Raw genomic sequence first — 23963 nt, 5'->3', positions numbered from 1 at the left:
ATAATTTTATATAAAAAAGTATTCTTTACGAGGTTATAAGATAAAAGAACTAAAGAATTTCGCATATTCCATTTGTGACGATGTAATAATGTTGAAATAATCATTTCTACTACATTGCAGAAACGTATCTTTGGAATGGTTCCATGTTGGTCATCCAGGCATATCACGGATGAAAAATCTTATGTTAAGTTATATCCGCTGGATGAAAACGGATCGAGATATCGAGAATTCTATTAAATCACGTAAAACAGTCGTGTAAGCAGCAAAACGTCTTCCATAAAATTCAAAACCCGCGTAAAACTAATTGAAAATCGTCTAGAATCTATATCGATTTGCTGGACTATTTGGCGAGCTCTATAATCTAATTCCATTTGAACTTCAAAACGTTTCTCTGAAGCTCCCTCTCATACGATCGGTCACCGAATAACTAACTAGCAGTAAAGTGCATTGAAATAAATAAAAGGTAAACTATAATTAGTCGAAAGAATTTGTACTCTTAGAGTTCTTAAAGTCGGAACAAAATTACATTCTGTCAGGTGAGGAATATTGAATAGGCGTCCTTGCACAAGTAAGCGCCTACTTGTTCATTATCGCTAACAACTTGATTAACTTGAGAGTATAAATACGAGTCTAGTTTGTCCACTCGTCCTCAGAGAAGACTTGCAGTCACATGAACTACATCAGCTCGTTCTCATTGTAGACACCAAGTTGCAAACCACTTCACCATGCCTAACTACACCCTCCATTACTTCAATGGCCGCGGCCGTGCCGAGTGCATGCGAATGATGTTCCATATGGCTGGCGTCAAATACATAGACAAGAGATACGAATTTTGCGACTGGGATCGTTGCAGGAATGGTAAGGAATTGTTTACTAATTTCGTGTTCATCTTTTTCACTACTTTATAAAATACATCAATTTAAAACATAGGTTTTTGTCAAACAATTATTTTATACTAGCAAAGATACCCGTGCTTCGCACGGAGCTTTGTTGCGCACTCGGGTACCAAAATCTGTGGGCACCTTTCCAGTAAGTTGATGTTGTAAGAGCAACGATTGCATAAGGTGATTAACATTTTAACTACCTCTTGTAGTGACTGAAATTCAATCAGGAACTTCACAAAACATTTTCATCAAAAAGGAAGGTTACTTGATGTTACATAGTAAATTTTTCATTGAAGTCATTTTCAACTCTTGCTTAAATTTTATCTTGCACATTCAATACTAAAAACTTACCACAATCAGATCATGTCAGTTTTTCCTCATATCCATTTCTCGAACTTTTCACTAAAGAGCCTCAGGGTAAACTACATTTCTGCTGCTTTGATTTGGAGCCAGAATGTAGAGTTTTTCTGAACTTCCTGTCCGGCTGATGGAGACGTAGAACATACCGTGACTGAAGCAGTCTGATGTCAAGTCTACGCCAATGGTGTTAAATGTCTGACCTTGACTTTTGTTTATGCTCATTGCAAAACACACCTTCACAGGAAATTGGAGTCTCCGGAATTTAAATGGAAGTACTGAGTCCGATGGAACTAAGGGGATCCTTGGCAGTAGAACGGTTTCGCCTTTGTAGGGACCACAGGAAATGGTGGCCTCAAGTACATTGGTGTGCAATCTGGTGATAACACATCTGGTTCCGTTTGTTATTTTTGGCGGTTCCAAGGATCGAAGAATCATGATTGGCGATCCAATTTTGAGATTTAAAATGTGTGGAGGCATTCCAGATATCTCCAAAGAGTTTAAAAACTCCACAGGGTAGTGAACAGCTTCATATTCATTAGTAGCTGAATCAACTGACTTGTATTGCTTTGTGTCTCCTGGAAATTCATCCATTATTGAATTGTTCAAATGATTCACATTGCTGTTTAATGGCGAAATAATAGCCCTCTCAGCAAGCCAATCCGGTGATTTTCCATTGTTTTGCAGGTCTGGGTACACTTTGTCTTTCAGTTGCTTCTGATTACCGACACATTTACCAAGCGCAGTTGGAATCTTAATTGTGTCAGGTGAAGAAGTGATAGGAAACTGACCATTACCGATTTGGAGAAGCAATTTTGAGAAGTCTGCTGCAGCTGTGTTATCAGAGATATAGGCTCTCATATTAGTAGTCAGTCTCTTCACTATAACGTGCCTCCAGAGATAGGATTGTTTCAAACTTGCATTGACAATGTTAGCCCTTGTGCCATTTTTAACCACTGGGAGGATTTGACGGAAATCACCGCAAAATAAGGTTGGAATGCCACCCATGGGATTCTTGTTTCCTGTGATGTCTTGCAGTGTTCGGTCAATTGCTTCATAAGCACTCTTGTGCGTCATTGGGGCTTCGTCTACAATGATTGCAGAGGTGTCTCTAATTACATTTGCCAAGGCTGAGTTACCAGTAATTTTGCAAACTGGCTGATCCATTCGATGAGTATCCAAGGGTACTTTAAAAGTGCTGTGAAGAGTGCGGCCACCTTGTAGTAGAGTAGCAGCAATGCCACTGAATGCTATTGCAAGCACAATCTTTCTCATGGATCTAATCTTTGCAAGGATCAAATTGATTACAAAAGTCTTGCCCGTACCACCTGGAGCATCAAGAAACATCATGTTTTTGTTCATTTCACCTTGTGCTTCCAACATTGCCATGAATGAATTGTAAACTTCTCTTTGAGAATCGGTCAGTTTTTCTTGCATATTTTCTGCTTGTAGGGAAGTTCTTCAAGATTATAAGTAACTTCACGTTGATACTCTCTCGCGAGTCTTTCATCTCTCCCTTGCATTGGTGCAGGTAATCCATAGCTTGCCAATGGTTGACCGCACATAAGGAGAACTTTTTCTTCAATTAGACAAAGAGTTTTATTGTAGATGTCCTCATTAAAATCTGCTTCTGGATTGTTAACTTCTTGCCTGTATCTGTGAAGAATGTCTTCAGATATTACATCACGAAAAGCCATCCAGATCTCAAGAGGATTTCTTGGCTCACAGGCTGTTAAAATTATCACAAATAGGCTTCGCAAATTTGAAGGTGATTGAGTGGCACTTGCCTCTCCTACTGCTTGATGCAAGTGATGGTCATTTTCTAGAAGGCCTCGAGCAAGGCACGCTGCTCTGTATGTTTCAAACACCTGACCATTGTATGCTCGCAAATTTTGAAATGAAGTTGGACCAGCAACCTCATTGAGCAACAGGCGTAAGAAATAACACTCCCCTGCTTTTGGACTAATCGTGTAGATTCTCCCAATGCATGGTGCCTTCCATACATCATCATTTTCAGTACCTTCAACTTGTACCCCACGCATTCTTCTCATCCATTTCTTTGTCGATTTGTTCCAAGTGTAAAACTCAGGGACTTCTACGTATTTGAGACCCCTTGCAAAGTCATCCTCATGGCAGAGTTGAAAAAATGCTGTCAAAGTTGTGGCAGGCGGTGGACCTTGGGCTCGTTCCAGAGCAGTATCAGCTGAGAACATGACACGCTGCCCATTTTCAAGATGAACAGAAAGTTGTACAATTGGGGGGAAATGTTCATGGATGGGATGTTCCAATATCCTCCAGGCTGCCTCTGAACTGCCGACATACCTTGCATTCTGGAACTGCTGGATCTCATCCACAATGTGACTTTGTACTTGGCCTTGTTGGTTAGCTGCTCCATCAGTTCTTTGTAGTTCAAACACTGCTTGATCACATCCTTTATTCACGTATTTGAGGACATATTTGATGCTTTGGATCGAGCTGCAAATTTCTACGTTAATGTGAGCGTTGAACTGCTGAAGGAGGACCTTGTTGTACGGAACAATCCACTGGTTTGTTATTTCTTGATTAACATACCGACCATTTCTCTTCATCCTTATTGTACCAGTCTGGCCTCCATCTTCTGGTTTTCTTCGCCTGTACTTGGGGTAAGAGTCTTGGCCTTGCTTGGTACACTGAAGAAATTCTTTTGGGTATTTTTTGGAACATTTGTTGTCAATCATACATGGACAATTTGGATTAAATGGTCCACAAGGTCCATGCCCCATATGTGCCATCACTTTAGCATGAAGATCAGGATCTTCCTCTTTGTCAGGGATCTCTGCAGATATGCAGAGATCCATTTTTTCTGGTAGAAGTTTGTCCTCTGGGGCCTGCCAGGTGAGGATGTGTGCATGCGGCAGTCCTCTTTTTTGATATTCAATACTGTACAGGAAAGCCCTCAACCTGCAAAATCCTCCCTTTTTAATAAATTCAAGTAACTTTTTTAGCTTCTGCCTGAAAACCCTGGCAACAATATCTGGACGATCCTGAGGGTCTTGCCCTTGAAGACAATTTTCTGTAATTTCTGTCCACTTTGGATTTGTTGTGAACATGATGAAGAGGTCGGCTCGGCCCATTCGCCGAACATATGCCATGGCATCACTTTGACGCTCAAACATGTATCGAGGGCCTCCTGTATAAGTTGCCGGAAGTACAACTCGTTGACCAAACTGTTCTGGATTCCCATCCTCCCTAAGAATTGAATCTCTCAAGTTGCTATAATTGTCAGCTCTCAGGGTCTGTTGCTCACGCCTCAGGAACTGTAAACGTTCTGTTTCAATCTTGCAGTACACATCCACCAGCCATTGTTGAAATAGCTCTCGGTACCAGAGAAAATAGTTTCCAGGCCGAGTCATTAAATGGTACGAATAAAATTGCTGTTGGGTAACTTTTCGCCCATTGGATGCCTTCATGTAGATGTTGTAAGATGGAGAACCATAGGGGTACATTAACGGGTACATTAAAGTATCGTAGAGGGGATGTAGTTCGGAGATCCATTTTAATGTATCATTTCTAAAACGCAAGACAATATCCCGGTTAGCTGTTGGTTCATTCTCCATTAATATTCCAATCTCATACGTTGTTGTTGGAGCATTGAATCGCCGTGGATGCTCTTCTTGCGGCCTTCGGTCTTCCCGTATGACAACTTTATGTTCTACCAAGTGTTCTTCTTCAATCCTCTCCTTTGTTGTTTTCAGCTGACAAATAAAGCTGTTGTTCTCATGTAAAAATTCAGTCAGACTTTGGAGAATGTCTCTATTGAGTCTACTGTCACGTCCCCGATTATGTAGTTCCTCTTCCAGACTATCCAAGAAGTAGACTTGAATAAACTTTGCTGTTTCATCTTCAGGTGGTAAAAGACTCCCAATCTGGTGGCAAACCTGGCCTCGAATTCTAAAAGAAGGATTCCACCCATGTACTGCCGCAATTTTGTGACCAAATGATGTCATTGCAAAACAATTGTTATAACTGCGTAGATTTTGCAGAAAATCTTTAGAGATGGGACCATTGCCGGAGAGCAAATCTTGAAGCAACTGAGGCAGTGGTGGAAAGCTATCAAGCACAACTTTGCCAGAAGAACAACAACAACCAGGGGTTTCTCCTTTAAATTTTACAGCTGAGCAATGTTGACATACTTTGTCCATTTTTCCTATATCAGCTGTAGTGAGAGAGTCATTTTTGTTGTAGAGCAATCCTTTTCTATTGCAGTGTTCTATTTCATGGTGTCTCAAAGCAGTCATTCGTTGTCTAGCTGCCTCGTTTTCTGTCAATTGCTGGGGCAAAGTCATACTCTCTCTCCATGCAGCCTCTCGTTGTTGCCCTTGGTATAGGCGAAAGCTTCGTTGGGTTTCCGATTCATTCTGATGTCGTTGAGCCACTCTCAACTGACCTTGTGTACGTCTACTTACCTCATATAATTCATTCGATCGTAATATTGCTTCTCTTTCCAGTGCATATCTTTGCCTTTCTTGAATTTCATCTTGTGATGAATTTAACCGCCTTACAGCATGTCTAGTTCTGTCAGCTTCACGTTGGGTTTCTCTTTCCAAATCTGACAGTCTTGCTCTCCTTTCTCTTTGACGTATCCTGTTAAGTTCTAGACGTCTTTCTCTATCTGAATTGTTTTCATTGGAGCGAATTGCAGCAACTCTGAGTCTATTAGCTTCCAATCTTTCCATTCTTTCTTCCTCACTTTCGTTTCTACTTCGTTTGGGTGGCATAATTTCGGTTTTAAACGGAATTGTTTAACGATATTAATGATTGTAAATTAATTAAGCGTAAAGGAAATGTATACTAACTGAAATGGACGAACTATAAATAACATTTCTGAATAGTACAATTATAAACAATTATGCCTCCCCACGGGACAGAGTTAGACACCAGGGTCGTTTTTTAACGTGGAGAAAAGGTACAAAAATAAAAATTGTCTCAGTCGTGAAGGATTTCTCCTCCACCGAAAGAGAACAAGAAAATGAAGTGCAGCATCTGAAGAACAGATACTACACTTTGATCTTGACCAAAAGGAATGAATAAAAGCGACCTACGTGTGACTCATTACTTCCGGGTGTAAACGTCACAGTCTAAAAGTAATAATTAAAAAAAAAGTAAATGTAAAATAAATGTAATACCAACTTAGGTTAACTAAGTAAACTTAAACAGTACAATTAAAACAGTTCTATTAAAACAAATAATTACTAAGATCTAGGTAATTGTTGGTCTCATTGTTATGGTTTTAAAGAAAAAATGTGTAAAAAAAAGTTCTGCTTTTGTGAGTACGTGTATTTCTTTTAAATTACATAACCTTTTTATTTTATTATTTATATCTCTTTTAAATTTATATATTTTGTTAGTAAACTGGAAGAAATTCAGTTGAATAAAACCTTGTTCGTGTTCTTTACGTTAAACTCATATTTTTATAAAAGGTTCATCCGGTTTAAAGAAAGCACTAAGTTTAAATAAGACTGGAAATAACTAATTCAATATATAAATAGAAAAATGAAATAAATATAAGCTTTAAGTCTTAAGATAGTAATAATCAAAATGTAATAAATTATTTGTAGTTCAAATCTATGATAAACAGGCTTTCGAAATAGGCTCGACCAGAAAGATTAAATTGGAACGAAATTATAATCTCCGTGCCATTTTCAAAACAACCCCACAAAAGTAACGGTATCCTGCAGTTGGTTAAAATGACAACGTTGGTTGTAAGAAAAATGTAAAAGAAAATGCGCTTATCTGTTTATTTTGACCTGTTTTAAAAAAATTGGCTATAACTGGAAGAGAGCGTTATGTTTTGGGGTTGTTTAAAAAATAGAATGGAAATAAAGTTAGTTCCGTTTTAATTGTCTTTAATTGCGGCAAGCGCTAACAAAATCGAAAAATCACTGTTTACATTCGAAATGTTAACTTTTATAGGTTTACAGGTTTGCTGACAAGGCTGGGGGTGTTTAATACAATTATTTTACTAAATTGATTTTTTTCATTTAAAAATAAAATTATTTCTTTTTTAATAAAGTTTTATTTTAAAATATTTGTTTTTGTTTATTTATATAAAATTACGATAGTTGAATTGTATTCTTTCAATTATATTGGCAAGTAAAATATAAAAGATTAAAACGGAACGAAATTGAAATTTCCATTACATTTTCAATACAATCCCAAAACATAAAGCTTTGCTCGCCAATGAATTGTTTTGATAATATACGTAAAGTGAAATAAATCGAATATAAAATTAAATGAAAATATATTAAATAATTAAATGTTAAATAGATTTTGTAAATAGTACAGTTGAAATGATTAGAATATTTCCAATACGTAATAAGGTCGAGGTAATTAGTTAAAGAGATTTAATATAATGTGATATGCAAATGAGCATAAGTCATTCGATATGGGGGTGGTTTGTAGACTAGTATATAAAGAAATTAGGCATAGATTCTTATGTCTCCTATAACAGAAACATCCTAAAATGGGTTCTAATGTTTCTCTACCAGAGGAGATCTACCCTCTTACCTCCTTTATTGATGATGGAGAGCTGTACACACACAGAAACACACGAACCCTATTACTTTATAAAAATATAGATTAGATCAATAATACAGAGACAACACTAGAAATGTTCAAGCCTTACTGCAGTCGTGTGAAGCATATTTACATAAAATAAATACATTTAAAAAAAAATTTAATTAACAATAGAAATTAAAAAAAATGATTCAATTTTAAAATAAATAAAATTATTTACTATTATTATCATTTATTTTATGAGCTAAATTTCGATATCTATAAATGGATTCTTCAGGGCAAAACTTTTCTTTTGCATGGATAAATATTTTAGCAATAAAGTAAAATTTAGACGTCTTTATTTGTAGGCTAAGAGAAGAAACGCCCTGATAGTATTTAGAGAGGTAACTCCCTTATAGTATTTAGGTGAATGCTTTTCTGTAGATGAGGTAAAGATCTCAGTTTGTTAGAGACTCCTGTTCAAATAGAAAATGTTCAGCCAGGTATGACTCAAATCTGATCGCTGTGTTTACCGGCACGTGTTTGAATAAAGGAACGTTCCTATCTTATGACGCATCATATATGTGTGGATTTTTATAATAAACATTGCAACCAAAACATAATGCAGTTTTTAAAATTATTATTATTATTATTATTATTATTATTATTGTTGTTGTTGTTGTTGTTGTTGTTGTTGTTATTATTATTATTATTATTATTATTATTATTATTATTATTATTATTTATAAGCTGAGTGTTTCGATATCTGTTTTTCTTTTCCGTTTTTTTTTATTTTGTAATCCCGATAGGGGAAACATAATTGATATAAAATTGTCTGTTTATTCAAGTTTGTTACTGTACGAAAACTATTTTACTGCAAAATGTTGTGTTAGGATCATGAACCCTGCTATGGACGAGTATTCGAAATAAATGTATTTAGATGCAAGAATCGCGAAATATACGACACGCACTTCTTATAAAAAAATTCTTGTTACTTATTGATACCATATGTTCCTCTATAGGCCGTACTGTATTTTATATACTAGCAGGTCGCTCGGCGTTGCCCAGTCGTAAAATACGCATAAATATTATATTTTAATTAATGCAGCTTTCTAATTTATTATAAACAGAAACACTGTAGATATTAAACGTAGCATCAATTCTTAAAAAAAAAATGAAGTAAAAAAATAAAAATATGTTTTTTTCTACTTGTAAATAAAAATAAATACTCGAGCTGAGATCGAAACCAAAACCTAAAGTCAAGTAAGATCACCATTTGGTCAGCTTGACACGATCTTTAAGAAGTGTTTTCAAATCTAATTATTCTTAACAAAGCTGGCATGTTTTACGACCGCGCATGCGCAGTCGTAAAACAGTTTGCAAGAAGATAACAATTCGATGACCCCAAGTACCAGTTTTTCAATTTTTAACTCTTAGTAGCCCTTTTTTCCGGATGAAAACAAATTAAAATGTTTTTACATATCTGAATGCCCTATATAGCAAATTTCATGTCTGTAGATCCAAAAATCGTTGAGTATATAGGTTGAGAAGTGTCCCCATACACACACAGCTTATAAATATACTATATATATATATTATATATAGACTTTACAGCTCTATGAGTGCTACTGTGATGAGTAAGATTTCAAAAGTCGAATATAGTTATATTAATTTCTGTTTCCTCTCTTCCAGATTTCCCTTGTAATTACCTGCCCTGTCTACAGATGGACAATGGCTACATGATGCCCGAGACAATGGCTATCTGTAGATACATGGCTCGTGAATTCAGTAAGTACCTCATATGAATAGAACATTTCCTCCTATTTAAAGATTTAAATATATTTTTACTGAGTGACGATCAAAATTCAATCTTGTTTTCTCTCACACAGCAATTAGAAAATAGTTTTAAGCTAAAATATGATTGTATTCTTAACTTATTATTTCATGAAATCATTACAATAACTATTCACTTTTGATCTTTATAGATTTCTACCCTAATAATCCCATGGACATGATGAGGTGTGACTACATCTGTGATTGCTTTTATGAAATCATGGACGATTACATGAGGTATTACCATTGGAAGAATGGAAACTTCAGGGTGAGTTATCATTTTTAGTAAATATCTCTTGTCTGTATTTTTGACATGTTATGAAAGGAAATCTATTAAGAAAATGTGAGAAAATACGTTTGACAACTATAATGTACATTTTATTAAGTTATAATATTTTCGTCTATAGTATATCAGCGTCACTGTACTTTTTGACGAGATTCAACAACGCGATCATAATTATTATAGGCGGTGCTCTTACTAATTAAGCTACGTAACATACTCAGAATTACTGTATATTTTTTTCGATCATAAATGCTTAAACATTAATTTTTTCTAAATGTTTCTGCCGATACATACAAGATTCAATTATCTAATATATATAGTTACGAGTGATGAAGGTCAGCGGGTCTGCTAGCGGTAATGAGAGGTTAGTATCATGGGGAACGGGTAAGTGTGTCAGTTCTAGGATCAGTGGCAGGAACGGGCCGGGTGTGAAGGGGGAGTTATTCGAGGTATTTAAGTGTGTTGGTACTATTTCGGAATACAACTATATTAAGGGTAGGTTTTTGCGTTTTTATGTAAATAGCTTCACGGATTTTTAGCTTCCTTACATTTGTTTCGTGGTGTAGTATTTTTGTGTTGTTGATTAAAATTTCTCTGAAATTCGAGGGGAGTAATGATATATCTATGTTAGTGTTGGAATATGACACTAGATCTAACATTATGTCAGGTAAGGCGACGGGATAATGTGGTAGTGGTATGTCTGACGTAATTATTAGCTGCATTGTTGTTATAGGAGTTACATTCTCCCAAGGGGCATTTAAATTGATAGATGACGTTGCTGCGTTCAAGTGGTTTTAAAGGAGAGACGGGTTTGCTTTTAATGACTATGTTTTGTATTTTAAATTTATAGTAAATAATGCGTCTAATGTTATCGTTGTCAATGGGGGTGTATCTATGGATGATGTTTTTTATAACTTAAAGCCCGGATGATTTTGATTGTTAGTAGAATAGTTTCATTGTATTAGTTATAATGTTATGGTCTATTACTGTTAGAGGGGGTGATGTTTAACTTCTTGAACGTGGAGTTCATGTGTTCGTCAAGTATATAATTTGTGAGTCCTTTGTTGATGATGACTTTTTTTTTTAGTTCGATGAGTAGTATTATTTGTTGGAAGAGATAAGTTTTGTTCGGTCGAGGTGGTTTTTGATAATGGCTATTTTGTAAACGTTGGGAGCATTCGGTTCTAAAATTTAGAAGGCAAGAATTATATCAGGAAGGTTTTCCTTTTGTAGTTCGAAGTGCTAAAAGTGTTATTTGAAGTGTCAATAAAGACGTAAAGGAAAGAAATATTGTTATTAACATTTAATTCTATAGTACATTTGAGTAGAGAGTTGTCTCGGAGAAGGTCCTTAAGTGTAAGAATTTGTTGGTTGTTGTTAGCAAGGAGGAAAATATCGTCTACATACGTTACATAAATGGAGGGTTTGTTGGTGTTGTTGAGTATCAGGTTTTTGAGGTGACTCATATACAACTTACTGAAAATAGGTCCGAGGACGGAACCCATCGATACGCCATCTATTTGGGTGTAAATATTCCCCTTGTGGTCGTAGAAGGGTACTCCGATGGTGCAGATTAGATGTAATTTTTAAAGTATTTTGTTGGTTAATTTTAGAGAAAGTGAAGGATAGATTGTTGTATGTGTTGTCAAGGATTATGTCAATAGTTATTTGACGGGAACGTTTATAAATAAGCTTTCAACATCAGGAGAGGCGATTATTTTGTTGTTGGGTTGTTTAGATTTAAGGATTTGTAGGAATTCTTGTGTGGATTTTATACTATATTTGTGGGTAGATATGGGTTTCTTTGATAACATATATGCTAAATAAAACTTTCCCTCCTTCCTGCTATTTCTCCCTTCGCTCATGTCTGCTACCAAATGACACATTTTGTCGCCCGCTCTCTCATTTCTATATCAGGCTAAAAGCAATCTTTTTAACTTTTGAGCTCAAATATAGTTACGGCTTTTATCTCAATATTATTTTCAAATCGGATCACATGACTCAGTATTTAATTTAAATGCTTTTCTTCTTCACTTTAAAATATAAACATTTACAGAAAAGACGAATTGTTTTCGCCTGATGATATCTTAGTTATTAATAACAAGAAATCGAAACAATGCCGTGCCAGTGTAGCGAAGCCTGTACATGTCTGTATAAATATATATATATATATATATATATATATATATATATAGAGAGAGAGAGAGACAGACAGACAGACAGACAGAGAAAGAGATAGATAGATAGTTAGCTATAAGGAGATAGATAGATACACATATCCAGAGAGATAGATGTATATATATATATATATATACATATATATATATATATGTGTGTGTGTGTGTGTGTGTGTGTGTGTGTGTATGTATTTATGCACATATATATATATACATATATATTATAATATATTTTCTGGGTAGGTATGATGATGTCATGTAAGACTTTTTTTAGTGAATAGATGGGGGTATAAACTTGTAAAATTATAGGCCGAAAAGAAGAGGTGAGATTATGGATTTTGACTACTCCATATAGGTTTGTAGTCACCGATGATTTTCGAAAGTTGGTCATTCCCGATTTGGGCATTATTGGCAGTGATAATTTTGTTGATTTGCGTTTTTATTGCGTTCGTTGGGTTGTTGTTATTTTTTTTTAATTTTATGCAGTCATCGAGGATGGTAGTCGGATTTATTTAATACCAAACTATAACTGTTTTGTCGACTTTTTAAATCGTGATGTTAGGATGGTTGCGAAGTTCTTGAGTAACTTTTTAAAGGCGGGATGTTAATGTTTAGTTGAAACTTTTGTTTGTTCATTCGGTTTTTAATGGATTAAGCTTTTAGAACAGCGCATAAACCGGGGTGGGTGGTGATTCTTTTTGTCCGTTTCGAGTTGAGAAATGTTTTCATGTAATATATATATATATATATATATATATATATATATATATATATATATATATATATATATATATATATATATACTATCCGGCAGTCCGGCATTTCCTGTCGTAAACTACGCTTAAAATGATATTTTAATTCATCCAAATTTCGTATTTACAGAACAAATTATCTAATTATTATTATATAGTATTTAACATATATAGTAATGATTAAAAAAAATGATTTCGGCACCATCAGTTGAAGTCAAAGATCAAACATTAATCGCTCCAGCCTTAGTAATTACTTAGCCCTTTATCTTTTGCTGTTATCGCCAGATAAATAAATAAAAAAAAAGACTAAAAATTAAGCGATTGGAAACTAAAAATGTTCACAAACTGTCTGATTTTTAATGATTCCTTTTTCTTGGCTTCCTAAAATAAATAAATATCCGCGTAAAATAAATACATATCCGCTTAAAATAAATAAATATCGGCGTAAAATAAATAAATATCCGCGTAAAGAAATATCCACGCGTTTGTTTGTTTGTTGTATTACGTAATTTGAAACGAAAAATATTCAGATATGCCTCGAAATGCTCGAAAAATCGACTTTGCAATAGAAAAATACGTTTTGATTTGTTTGCTTCACAGGCGTGTCAGATGTCTGCACAGATCTCACAAAAGTCGAGTCTCAATGGTGTTTGTTTCGTATGAAGTCATTTTTTATTGGTGATAGTTATTTGTTAACTTGGAGAAAAACGCTTATTGGTTGCATGCTAAATCGGGAAATGTTTTTCATAAAATAAATAAATGATGCAGAAGAAACAACGTTGAGTCTTTCACTTAATTGATTCGCGGTTTGACCAGGGGGATACGGATTCTGATAACGAATTTTACTGTATTTTCACCGGAAGTCTGTTAGCCTAATATCTCTTACACTATAAGGCAGCCTCCACCAATATCAAAGTTAAGGAGGGTTGGATTTTACGGGAGGGAATGTATTGATAAGATTTGAATGCGTGTGTAAAGGAGTGACGAACACACACACACACACACACACACACACACACACACACACACACACACACACACACACACACACACACACACACACATATCGTTTCTGAATTTTTGAGATGAGAATTGATTATTTGTATTATTTAAATTTACCGGATTACTGTTCTCATCGTGATTTCGTGATTGGCATTTTCACAACGTTACATTGACCGAAACGCTGAAAAATGACACTTAAGATGAGTACTCCGATAAAACCAAATAATACACACAGTCACACAGGCATATATATATATATATATATATATATATATATATATATATATATATATATATATATAAGAATACATCTATTATATAAATCTCACTTGTTTGTTTAAATGTATGTATCTATGTTTGTATATCTGCCTAAAACTTTCGATAGAAGCGACAAATTTTCACGAGATCAGTATCATATTGAAGCTCGGCCCTTCTGGCGACAAATGTCGAAAAACTGGCTAAAAACATTAATTCCTTCACCTTCAACTGGCCACTTTTCTACAGAAAGAGGTCGCTGTTTTCGCGGATATTTTCGAAAGTCATCCTCATCTTTTCGATTGACTAGCCTTAATTTAAACCTTCGTCACTTTCGGTTTGGCGATGGACGCAACAGCAAAGACACCACGTTATTCTTTTTTACGTTCTTTTCCTCCTACGTGGTACGGGTTCGAGCCTGCCTACTATCACTTTTTTATTTTTGTGCTCAACACACCTCCAAATACCCGGGGAACGCCTGGCATCTAGGTTAGTATATAATGTAAAATAATATATATATATATATATATATATATATATATATATATATATGTACATATAACACACACACATATGTATGTAGAGAACACATTCTTTTTTATTTGCGATATATTAGCAGGTTGGACCGTTACATTTTGTATTCCATTTTCGCTTTATAACAGCAGTGAAGTGGGAGAGTTACTTCCCCTTTATTTACGTTTTTAGCATCGCTATCGTTTCATGGGATTTATTATTTATTATTTTTTTTGTTATTTTTACTGGGTTTATCCTTCATTGTAAGTCTGATCCTCGTTGATGGTGCATTTATGCTGATGAAGTGTGAACCCAGAAACATGCATCCATGGATAAAATTTAATGCACATCAACATATTTAAAAATATATTTAATTAACAATATTTTAATATTTAATAAATAAATATAAAACACCATATATGTGTGTGTATGTGTCTGTGTGTATGCATATGCACACACACACACACACCCACACACACACACCCACCCACACACATATATATACTAGCATGGGTATCCGGCGTTGCCTGGTTTGATATGAAGTTCTGTTTGGAACACACCTGCTATACTAATAATTTTCATCATGGGTAACGTGGATACCCCCACAACAATTCCATGCCTAAATCAAAACGCGGATTTCATGAACAAAGCTTCTTTCTTAGAACTGCACGCCTGTGGAACTCTGTTCCGTCTGCCTGCTTCCCTCCGGACTACAACTTGGATGTCTTCAAGTCTAATGTTAACAAATTCCTAATGAACCGCCCCCTTAAGTAAACACTTCATCAAATCTCCTCACTAACGTAATGTACTTGCAATAACCCTTATCCCTGAGTGGCTTCCGGGCCTTGATAAGTGGTGATCTCTGTGTAAAAAAAAAATAAAATAAAATAAAATAAAAGAATGGATAAAAACATGTGAATGTAATTCCCCCCCCCAAAAAAAAATAAAGAAGTATGTGATACTCTCTCTACCAGATATTTCGGCAGAAGGGATACAATGAGAAGAAACTATTCTCCGGATATTGAGCACTACAAATAAATAATTAAAAATAAATCATTAAAACTTTTATTTCAATAAAAATAACAGCGAATGCCCGTGCGATCGCAAAAAAAAAAAAAAAATTAGCCAAGTAGGCAGAACTCCTAAAAAATTAAGATCTACCAAAAATTAATTCCAAAAACAATTAAATTAATTTTTTCGTCATTGTAATACTCCCCCCAATGTAATTTGTCATATTTTGGGGTTCGTTTTGTTTATGAAATTGTTAGGTGAAAGTACAGAGTGGTCTCATAAGAATTAATTAAATTTATCGTTATTTTATGTTTTACAAGGTAATTCCCGCCTCCCCCACCAGTAAACACACAAAAACAAAGTTTATTTGTCATGTTTTGTCCCCCCCATCGATCGACAAACTTGAAAAAATACTAGAGGTGACATGTTGAACGTTTGGTGGCCAAAAAGTGGGTGCTCATTTTACGTTAAATTAATATGGAAAAGTGATCCCCAACTCTAAAATGTTAATTTTCTTTCTTTTCAAAATTTCTTTCATATTATTTATAAAGGTTATTGAAAAGTAGATCTTTATTTTTTTTAGGTGGATCACATCGTAAAAAAATACCGATTTCTGTATAGCCGTTTTTAGAATAATAAAAACAAACACATGAAATCTTTTCTTCAGTTTTTCGTAAGTGTTTTTTTTTAATATTTAAAAAAACAATAAAAGTCGAAAATTTTTCTATCCATTCGAAATTATATTTTCAAGCTAGAAATTTGAGATTACCAAATTATTTTATTTGTTGATAGTTTATTTTGTTTATGTTCCGAAGGAGCAAATAACTCTAAACAAAGATTTTTTAAAAAATCGATGTTGCCATAATAATTCCAAATCAATATAATTAAATATGTTATCAACATAATTATTGTTTAAAATTTATTAAATAATAACAATATTAAATAGAACTCTTATAACAATTCTCTCGCTAAAAACATTAACTAAGATACCAGTATTTAATAAAATCGATTTTTCTTAATGTAATATGCAACTGAGATGATCTCTTTATTGTATGTAGTTTGCAAGAATCATACTATATATAGAAATAAATGAGAGAGTAAAGTAAGTGAACTTTTGTATATATTAATAAAATTGTGAACAAATGAACAAACAAACAGACAGGAATACGAATGTATATATATATATATATATATATATATATGTAGTGAGATACAGAAAGTTTATATGTGTTTGGTAAAAACGCGAAGTGATATATTTTAGTTTATTTACGAATTTAAAAAAAAAATCATATTCACAGATTGAATTTAATTAAAATTTTATTGGCTTTTCTATCGCTATAGATAACGTATCACCTTTTTTTTTCTTTGTCGAAAGAGTAGACAATTAACTTCGAAATATTTTGCTGCTTCTTTCCTACAGAAGAGATGGTACTGAAAATGAGAGAGAAAGAAAGGCAAATAAAAAGAACGAGAGAGAGAGAGAGAGAGAGAGAGAGAGAGAGAGAGAGAGAGAGAGAGAGAGAGAAAACCATAAAAAGAACGAGAGAGAGAGAAAGAGAGAGAGAAAACCATAAAAAGAACGAGAGAGAGAGAGAGGGAGAGAGAGAGAGGGATAAAGGGACATTCAGAGGTCGATCAGATAAAAATATTTTGACAACTTGTTTAGCTACAACCACTGTTAATATATTTCCTTTCCCTCTCTTTCTCTCCCTCTCTCTCTCTACCTCTCTTTACCTCAAACTAAATGAAATCTCCACATGGTGTTCTTAAGTACAACAAATTCTTATTGAACAACCCTAAAATTATCAAATTCTGCCCAGTAACCATCAACATTACCAATCATCACAGTGTTGTCTCATTGTCCGCTCGACACCTATTTAACTCTTATCCTCGAGTGGCTTTGAGACCTAAATAAATGGTGAAATCTTAGTAATGAAAATGTCAACCTAACTGTGTTAATTGATCTGTATTGAGAACGTGTGAAGACATTATATCAGTAGGCAGATAAATTTTAATGTTCTTATTTAAAAAAAAAATGTTTTACATGGATTTTTGACAAATTCGAATGTTCTCATTTTAAAAAAATGTTTTACATGGATTTTTGATAAATTCTAATGTTCTCATTTTAAAAAAATGTTTTACATGGATTTTTGATAAATTCTAATGTTCTTATTTAAAAATATGTTTTACATGGATTTTTGATAAATTCTAATGTTCTCATTTAAAAAAATGTTTTACATGGATTTTTGATAAATTCTAATGTTCTCATTTAAAAAAAATGTTTTACATGGAGTTTTGATAAATTCTAATGTTCTCATTTAAAAAAATGTTTTACATGGATTTTTGATAAATTCTTATGTTCTCATTTAAAAAAATGTTTTACATGGATTTTTGATAAATTCAAAATGTAAAGGGAGAAATATACTTCACAGATAAGACATTTGTATCGTCTGAACTAATTAGTTTGCTATCTTATTAATAATAAATAGATAAAAACAATCAACAGAGGGAGCATTTCGGTCTTGGCGGTTGTCAAAGTTTTTCTTTCAGTGATTACTCCAAAATAACTGATCTGTCTCGCGCAATATCCTCCTTTAAACCCCTTCATATCCCTAATGTTATGCGCTATATTCGACGTCGCTTTGATTTTCTTCTACTTGGACTTGTTTACAAGTCAAAGTAGAAGAAAATAAAAGCTTCGGATCTTCCGTCGTGTTATATCTTTCTTGGGAATTGGTTTATTTTCCAAACTTCGTGTCATTTCGATCTGTACTTATTTCGACCCTTGTCAAGATAGATGATGTAAGTAAACCACCTATTATATAACAATTAAAGAAGAGAAAGAAAGTCAGATAGAAAGGAAGACAAATACAGAGCAACACAGAAATAGACAATGCGACGGATAAAATGAAAGAGAAAGAGGTCATAAAAAATTGAGTTAATAAGATGAAAACGTTAATTACAACATCTTGAATTAAGAGATTGATTTTCACAAGCACCGTTTAGTCACTATATTATTATCATTATTATAAGCGTTTCTAAATGTTTCTTGTTTTGTTCCCACAGTACAACATGAACGATTGGGGATTCGGTGGTGAAAGCATGTGCGGTAATTACGATGTAAGTATGATTTTATTTTTTAAATATATTTAAATCAATTTGATGAAATTCTACAAATAATGGAATGATTTTGAATGATTGAATGATTATGAATTGAATATTGCCTTTAAGAAAATGTTCTCTTAAAGACAATATTCAATACGTACCGATTTGTTTGATTTCAGAACTACATGTACTGGAGATACATGAACACCTTCAACAGGATCATGCCCTTCATGGAGAGGACTCTGTGCATGCGCAATGGTGGAAATATGTGGTTCATGGGAGATAACGTTCGTATTGATTTTTATCTATTTTATAAGTAATTATCTAAGTTCAGACACACACACACACACACACTAACACACACACACACACACACACACACACACACACACACACACACACACACACACACACACACACACACACACACACACTCTCTCTCTCTCTCTCTCTCTCTCACACACACACACGTATATATATATATATATATATATATATATATATATATATATATAATTAAAATTACAATTAAATTTACCAAAAAATCCAAGATGGTAAAATTAAAGTATAAATATTGAAGAATTTATATTTATAAAGTTATCTCAACCAGATGTAAAAGCTCGATAAAACCAAATAGGAAATAGAGCTTATAATACGAGCAAACAGTTAATAAAACATGTTAAAAACGCTTTGAAATGAGTTAAAAACATTTAGTCTAAAAAGGAAACACTAGATAAGTGGATAGTCCTTAATCCGTGGAGTTTCGAAGAAATACCTTCCTTCTCATCAGAGGGTAGGAATTAGCTAAATGCAGGATCGGATTTTGCATTCAAAAGTAGTTGATGAAACAACAAGTAAGTCCAAGATCTTACTTGAAAACAAAAAAAGTGAAGCAGAGGGAATATGGTGAAGAAAAAGGTGATTACACATGAATGGATAGTCTGGTGGAAGATAAATAATAAGATTATATATATATATATATATATATATATATATATAAAGTGTATAAAAACAGTTAAATGTAAAAGCTCGTTTAATGTTGACATTTGGCAGAGCATATTAAAAGTAAATATTTTAAACTTAAAAGTCTTTAGTCACATGTTTATCAACCGAATTACAAAAAACTGTACCAGATTATTTACCATTTTGGAGATTATTATCTAGTCAAAAAAAATACCGCCACTTTCGTCCAAGAACAGGAATAATCTAACACGATTTCCCCTAACCGGGATATACATGCGACTGAAAATGCATATTCTCAGAATACCGATTCACTCGCCTAATGTGAATGCCGCTTCCATACCTTACGCGTATCATGCACATTCAACCTAGTTAACCATTATTTCCTTTTCTCTTTTCTTCCAGATGATGTGGTGTGACATGATGTTCTACTGTTGCATGGAGATGATGTACAATTCCTACCCCAACATGTTCAGCAACTACCCAAGAATGATGGGTCTCTACAACCGTTTCTATAACTACCCAAAGATGGCCGGTTACTTTAAGAGCCGTTGCAACTCCTGCTGGTAAAGAGGAGCCAGTATTTCAGATGACCACGCCTAAATGACAGAGTCAATTTTGATTATAACGGATTCATTGTTTGACAATTTTTAAAAATAAAAACAAAAATATTTATAAAAACATGTTTTTTTGTGTTATTTCAATTATTTATAACCAGCACCGTATATTTAATTGGAATTGCCCGGGAGTTTTATACTTTAGTTTTTTACTTCGATCTTTTTAAATATATCGATTTATTTTTACAATTTATTGTTTTTGAAAATGATTTTGAAATAAGGGGGTTGAACGCTAATTTGATAATTGCAACAAAGTTTGGTTTTTCAGTTATAATAGCGGTTTATTAAAAAAAAATGACTGGATAGTTCAAAAGTCGTTGCAACTCCTGCTTGTAAAGACGATTCAAATGTTTATTTTGATAAACAAATTTCATTTAGAAGACGTGTTTTAAACATGAGAATCGTTTGAGATGGACAAGTTTAAACAAATAAAAACAAAAATTCTTCATAAAAACAGTTGTTTTTATTTCTTTTTAAAACTGTGTTTATCTCTCCCCCCCTCTCTCTCTCTCTTTCTCCCTCCCCCTTAAAATATTGCACATTTTTGTGACTGTTTAATCAAATAATTCCTCATAAAAACGATTGTTTTTATCTCTGTGTAAAACTGTATTTCTCTCTCTCTCTCTCTATCTCTCTCTCTCTCTATCTCTCTCTCAAAATTGTGCACATTTTTGTGACTGTTTTAGTCAAATAACATAATTAATGGTAAAAAGAAGATGAAAGAATTTGTAAGGAAAGCATAATCATGCAAGTAATTAAAATAAATAAAAGAGTGAGCAGGGAATAAAAAAGAAAAAGAGAAAGAGAAAAGAAAAGAAAAAGAGAAAATAAAAGAAAAAAAGAGAAAAGAAACGAAAAAAAGAGAAAAGAAAAGAAAAAAATAGGAAAGAAAAGAAGAAAAGAGAAAAGAAAAGAAAAATAGAAAAGAAAAGAAAAAAAAGAGAAAAGAAAAAAGAGAAAATAAAAGAAAAAAAAAGAAAAAGAGGAAGTGAAATAATAAGAAAGAGATAATCTATTATGACATCACAATGTATTCTGACTCCATTTGGTACATCTCGTAAAATGTTGTTTATTATACTGTGTGTTTGCTTCGTTGAGTGCTTGAAACATTCCACTCTTCACCTACGCATTGTTATTTTGCAAGTAACTAAAAAGCGAATGCTATAAGAAGTTGTCAGAGGAATAAAATGGTATAAATAATTAAAAAAATTATAGAGATAAGATGCAACGAAATTGGAAGAAGTGATGGAGATGGGAACAAAAGAATGTGAAAAAAAGGGAGAGAAATGAGGAAGAAGGCGCTAAGAAAGAAAGAGGTTTATTCTGACATCACAATGTATTCGGACTTCATTTGGTAAATTAATGTTTGCTACTTGCTTGCTTGCTTGTCAAATTTCATCATTTACATGCGCGTGCGTATTTTGCACTTTAAGTTTAATTACGTCAATACAATACTGATGACAAGAGGAGCTAGAGTAATGGAATGATGTAAATAATTTTAAAAAGTTATTGAGATAATATAGAACGAAAAGGAGGAAAGCGTGAAGGAGATAGAAACCAGTGAAAATGAAAAAAAAAATTGGGAAGATAGATAAAAGTGAGGCAGAAGATTTATTATGACATCTCAATGTATTCTGACTTTGCGAAATTCTTGTAAAAGATAAATAACAGCCAATGTAATAGTTAAGAAATTGAATATTTAATGATTTATTTTGTTTCACTATCTCCGGTTAGACATGATTGCACACTGACACGAGAATGCCTACATGACATTATCCTCGAGTATCTAAGCTCTCTCTGTACAGAAGTTTGCCAGAAAAACCTGACATGAGGATACTCTTCCCTGGAAGTAAACCCTAACCGAATCTTCAAAATTACATAGTATTTACTGCCCAAATAAGATCTCCTAATTATGGCTAACCCACATTAGCTTTTACGAAGAATGGTGCACCTTCTCCAAATTATGTTACCTCAAGTAATAACACGAAGTCAGATATTCCACCATACTAGATAATTCCAGTCTTGGAATCCAGTAAGACCAAGAGACCAAAACAAAAGATATACTACAAATATGAAAACGGTTAATGGGGAGAGGAAAATTATGTTTTCAATTTCTTTACTAACTCATTGTTTGAGTTTCCTTTTGAGAGGCTAGTAGAGTCTAGCCTCTTATCACTGCTAGGTTCTACTTGCTTCCCAAACAAAAAATGTCAATCGAATCGTAATTCTCTATTATTTTTACGATTAGAAATAAGTGAAAATCGAATAACAGTTGAATCTTGTAAATTTCCGAAGCTTTCAATTTCCCAAGTTCGACGCGAATCATTTGATATTTCCATCTCTTGACGCTTTCAATATTAAAAAATTCGAAGCGAATCGTAAAATATTTCTATCTTTTGTACGCTTTCAATATTACAAAATTCGACGCAGATCGTTTAATATTTCCATTTATCGACGCTTTCAATTTTCAAAAGTTCAACGCGAATCTTTCGCTTCTTCGACACTTTCAAATTTCCAAATTCTACGCGACTCGTTTAATCTTTCCTTTTCTCGACGTATTCAAATTTGAAAGTTCGATGCGAATCGTTTAATATTTCTGTTTCTTGACGCTTTCAATTTTATCAAAGAAAGGATTCTTGTTAACGTTCGTACATGATAATTTCGACTTGTTCACTTCGGTTCTCAGAACTTGACTTTTTGTCATTTCAACTTTGGGTTTTTTTATTATTCCATTTGAGGGCGAAGCCTTATTTACATGCAAATCGATGAATATCAAACTATACTAAGCATTCGGCTCATACCTGGAGTGAAACTGCTAATCGCGCATACCTTTTTTGAGAGATAAACACGGTTTAGTTAATTGACTACTTCAGGCCATTTAATGCTATTAGTCGGAAGCAATCCTGTTGAACGTGGGGGAGGTTCAACCCGGTAAAAATAATTTAAAAAACTGTTGGCATGGCGGCGCGACGAATTGGTTTATTCATATAGTCTTATAAATCCTATTTAAAATCGTTAACCTATAAGACCATCTACATCGTAAAAAAAATCAAACAAAAAATTTCGATAATTTCTATAATTACCGAACCATATATTTAGCGAATAATAAAATATACTTGTTACATGAAAAGGGGACAGCCCTTTCCATGTAAATAAGAAAGAATATTATATAAATAAAAATGAGATTAGGATAAGCCTAGAATCGAACCCTGTATGCAAAGTTAAGAAATGGAATATGAGAAATTAAGTCTATTGTTAATTCTTATAGAAATCTGAAATTTAATATGCCAGGAAAACAATGAACAATGAAAATTAAAAATATATTGTTAAAAAATAAGTTAGGTTAAAAATAGGTTAGGAGAGGGTTCTTTTGTTTCCAGAAATGTGTTTTGGACAAACATATGCATAACCACGTGAATTTAGTCACGTTTGAAAAAATACACTTCTGACGTCATAGACAACGGACATTTCTTCATATTATGGGTTCGAATTTTAGTGAGTCAGAGAGAGTCAGATAGAGAGAGAGAGAGAGAGAGACAGACAGACAGAGAGAGAGAAAGAGAGAGAGAGAGAGAGAGAGAGAGTTGAGAGTCAGTCAGTTGGCAGTCAGTGGTCAGTTAATCCCTTGGCAGCGAAAGGGTAGAAGTTTTACGATGTAGATACAAGTGATTTCCTGACGT

The 23963-nt window shown here is 33.6% G+C and overlaps 1 protein-coding gene across 1 annotated transcript; it reads left to right on the top strand.

The window, feature by feature from the left end:
* Positions 1 to 725: 725 nt before the first annotated feature.
* Positions 726 to 20236, top strand: LOC145265330 (S-crystallin SL20-1-like). Its single transcript, XM_080121099.1, has 5 exons — positions 726 to 858; positions 9468 to 9563; positions 9761 to 9876; positions 18668 to 18721; positions 20072 to 20236. Exons 1-5 carry the CDS (start codon positions 726 to 728, stop codon positions 20234 to 20236), a joined length of 564 nt encoding a protein of 187 aa, XP_079977225.1.
* The last annotated feature ends 3727 nt before the right edge of the window (positions 20237 to 23963 follow it).

This window comes from Euprymna scolopes, chromosome 40, assembly GCF_053919585.1.
Source record: "Euprymna scolopes isolate OS-2025 chromosome 40, ASM5391958v1, whole genome shotgun sequence".
NCBI classification, from domain to species: domain Eukaryota; kingdom Metazoa; phylum Mollusca; class Cephalopoda; order Sepiida; family Sepiolidae; genus Euprymna; species Euprymna scolopes.
This window is presented reverse-complemented; position numbering and strand designations above follow the sequence as displayed.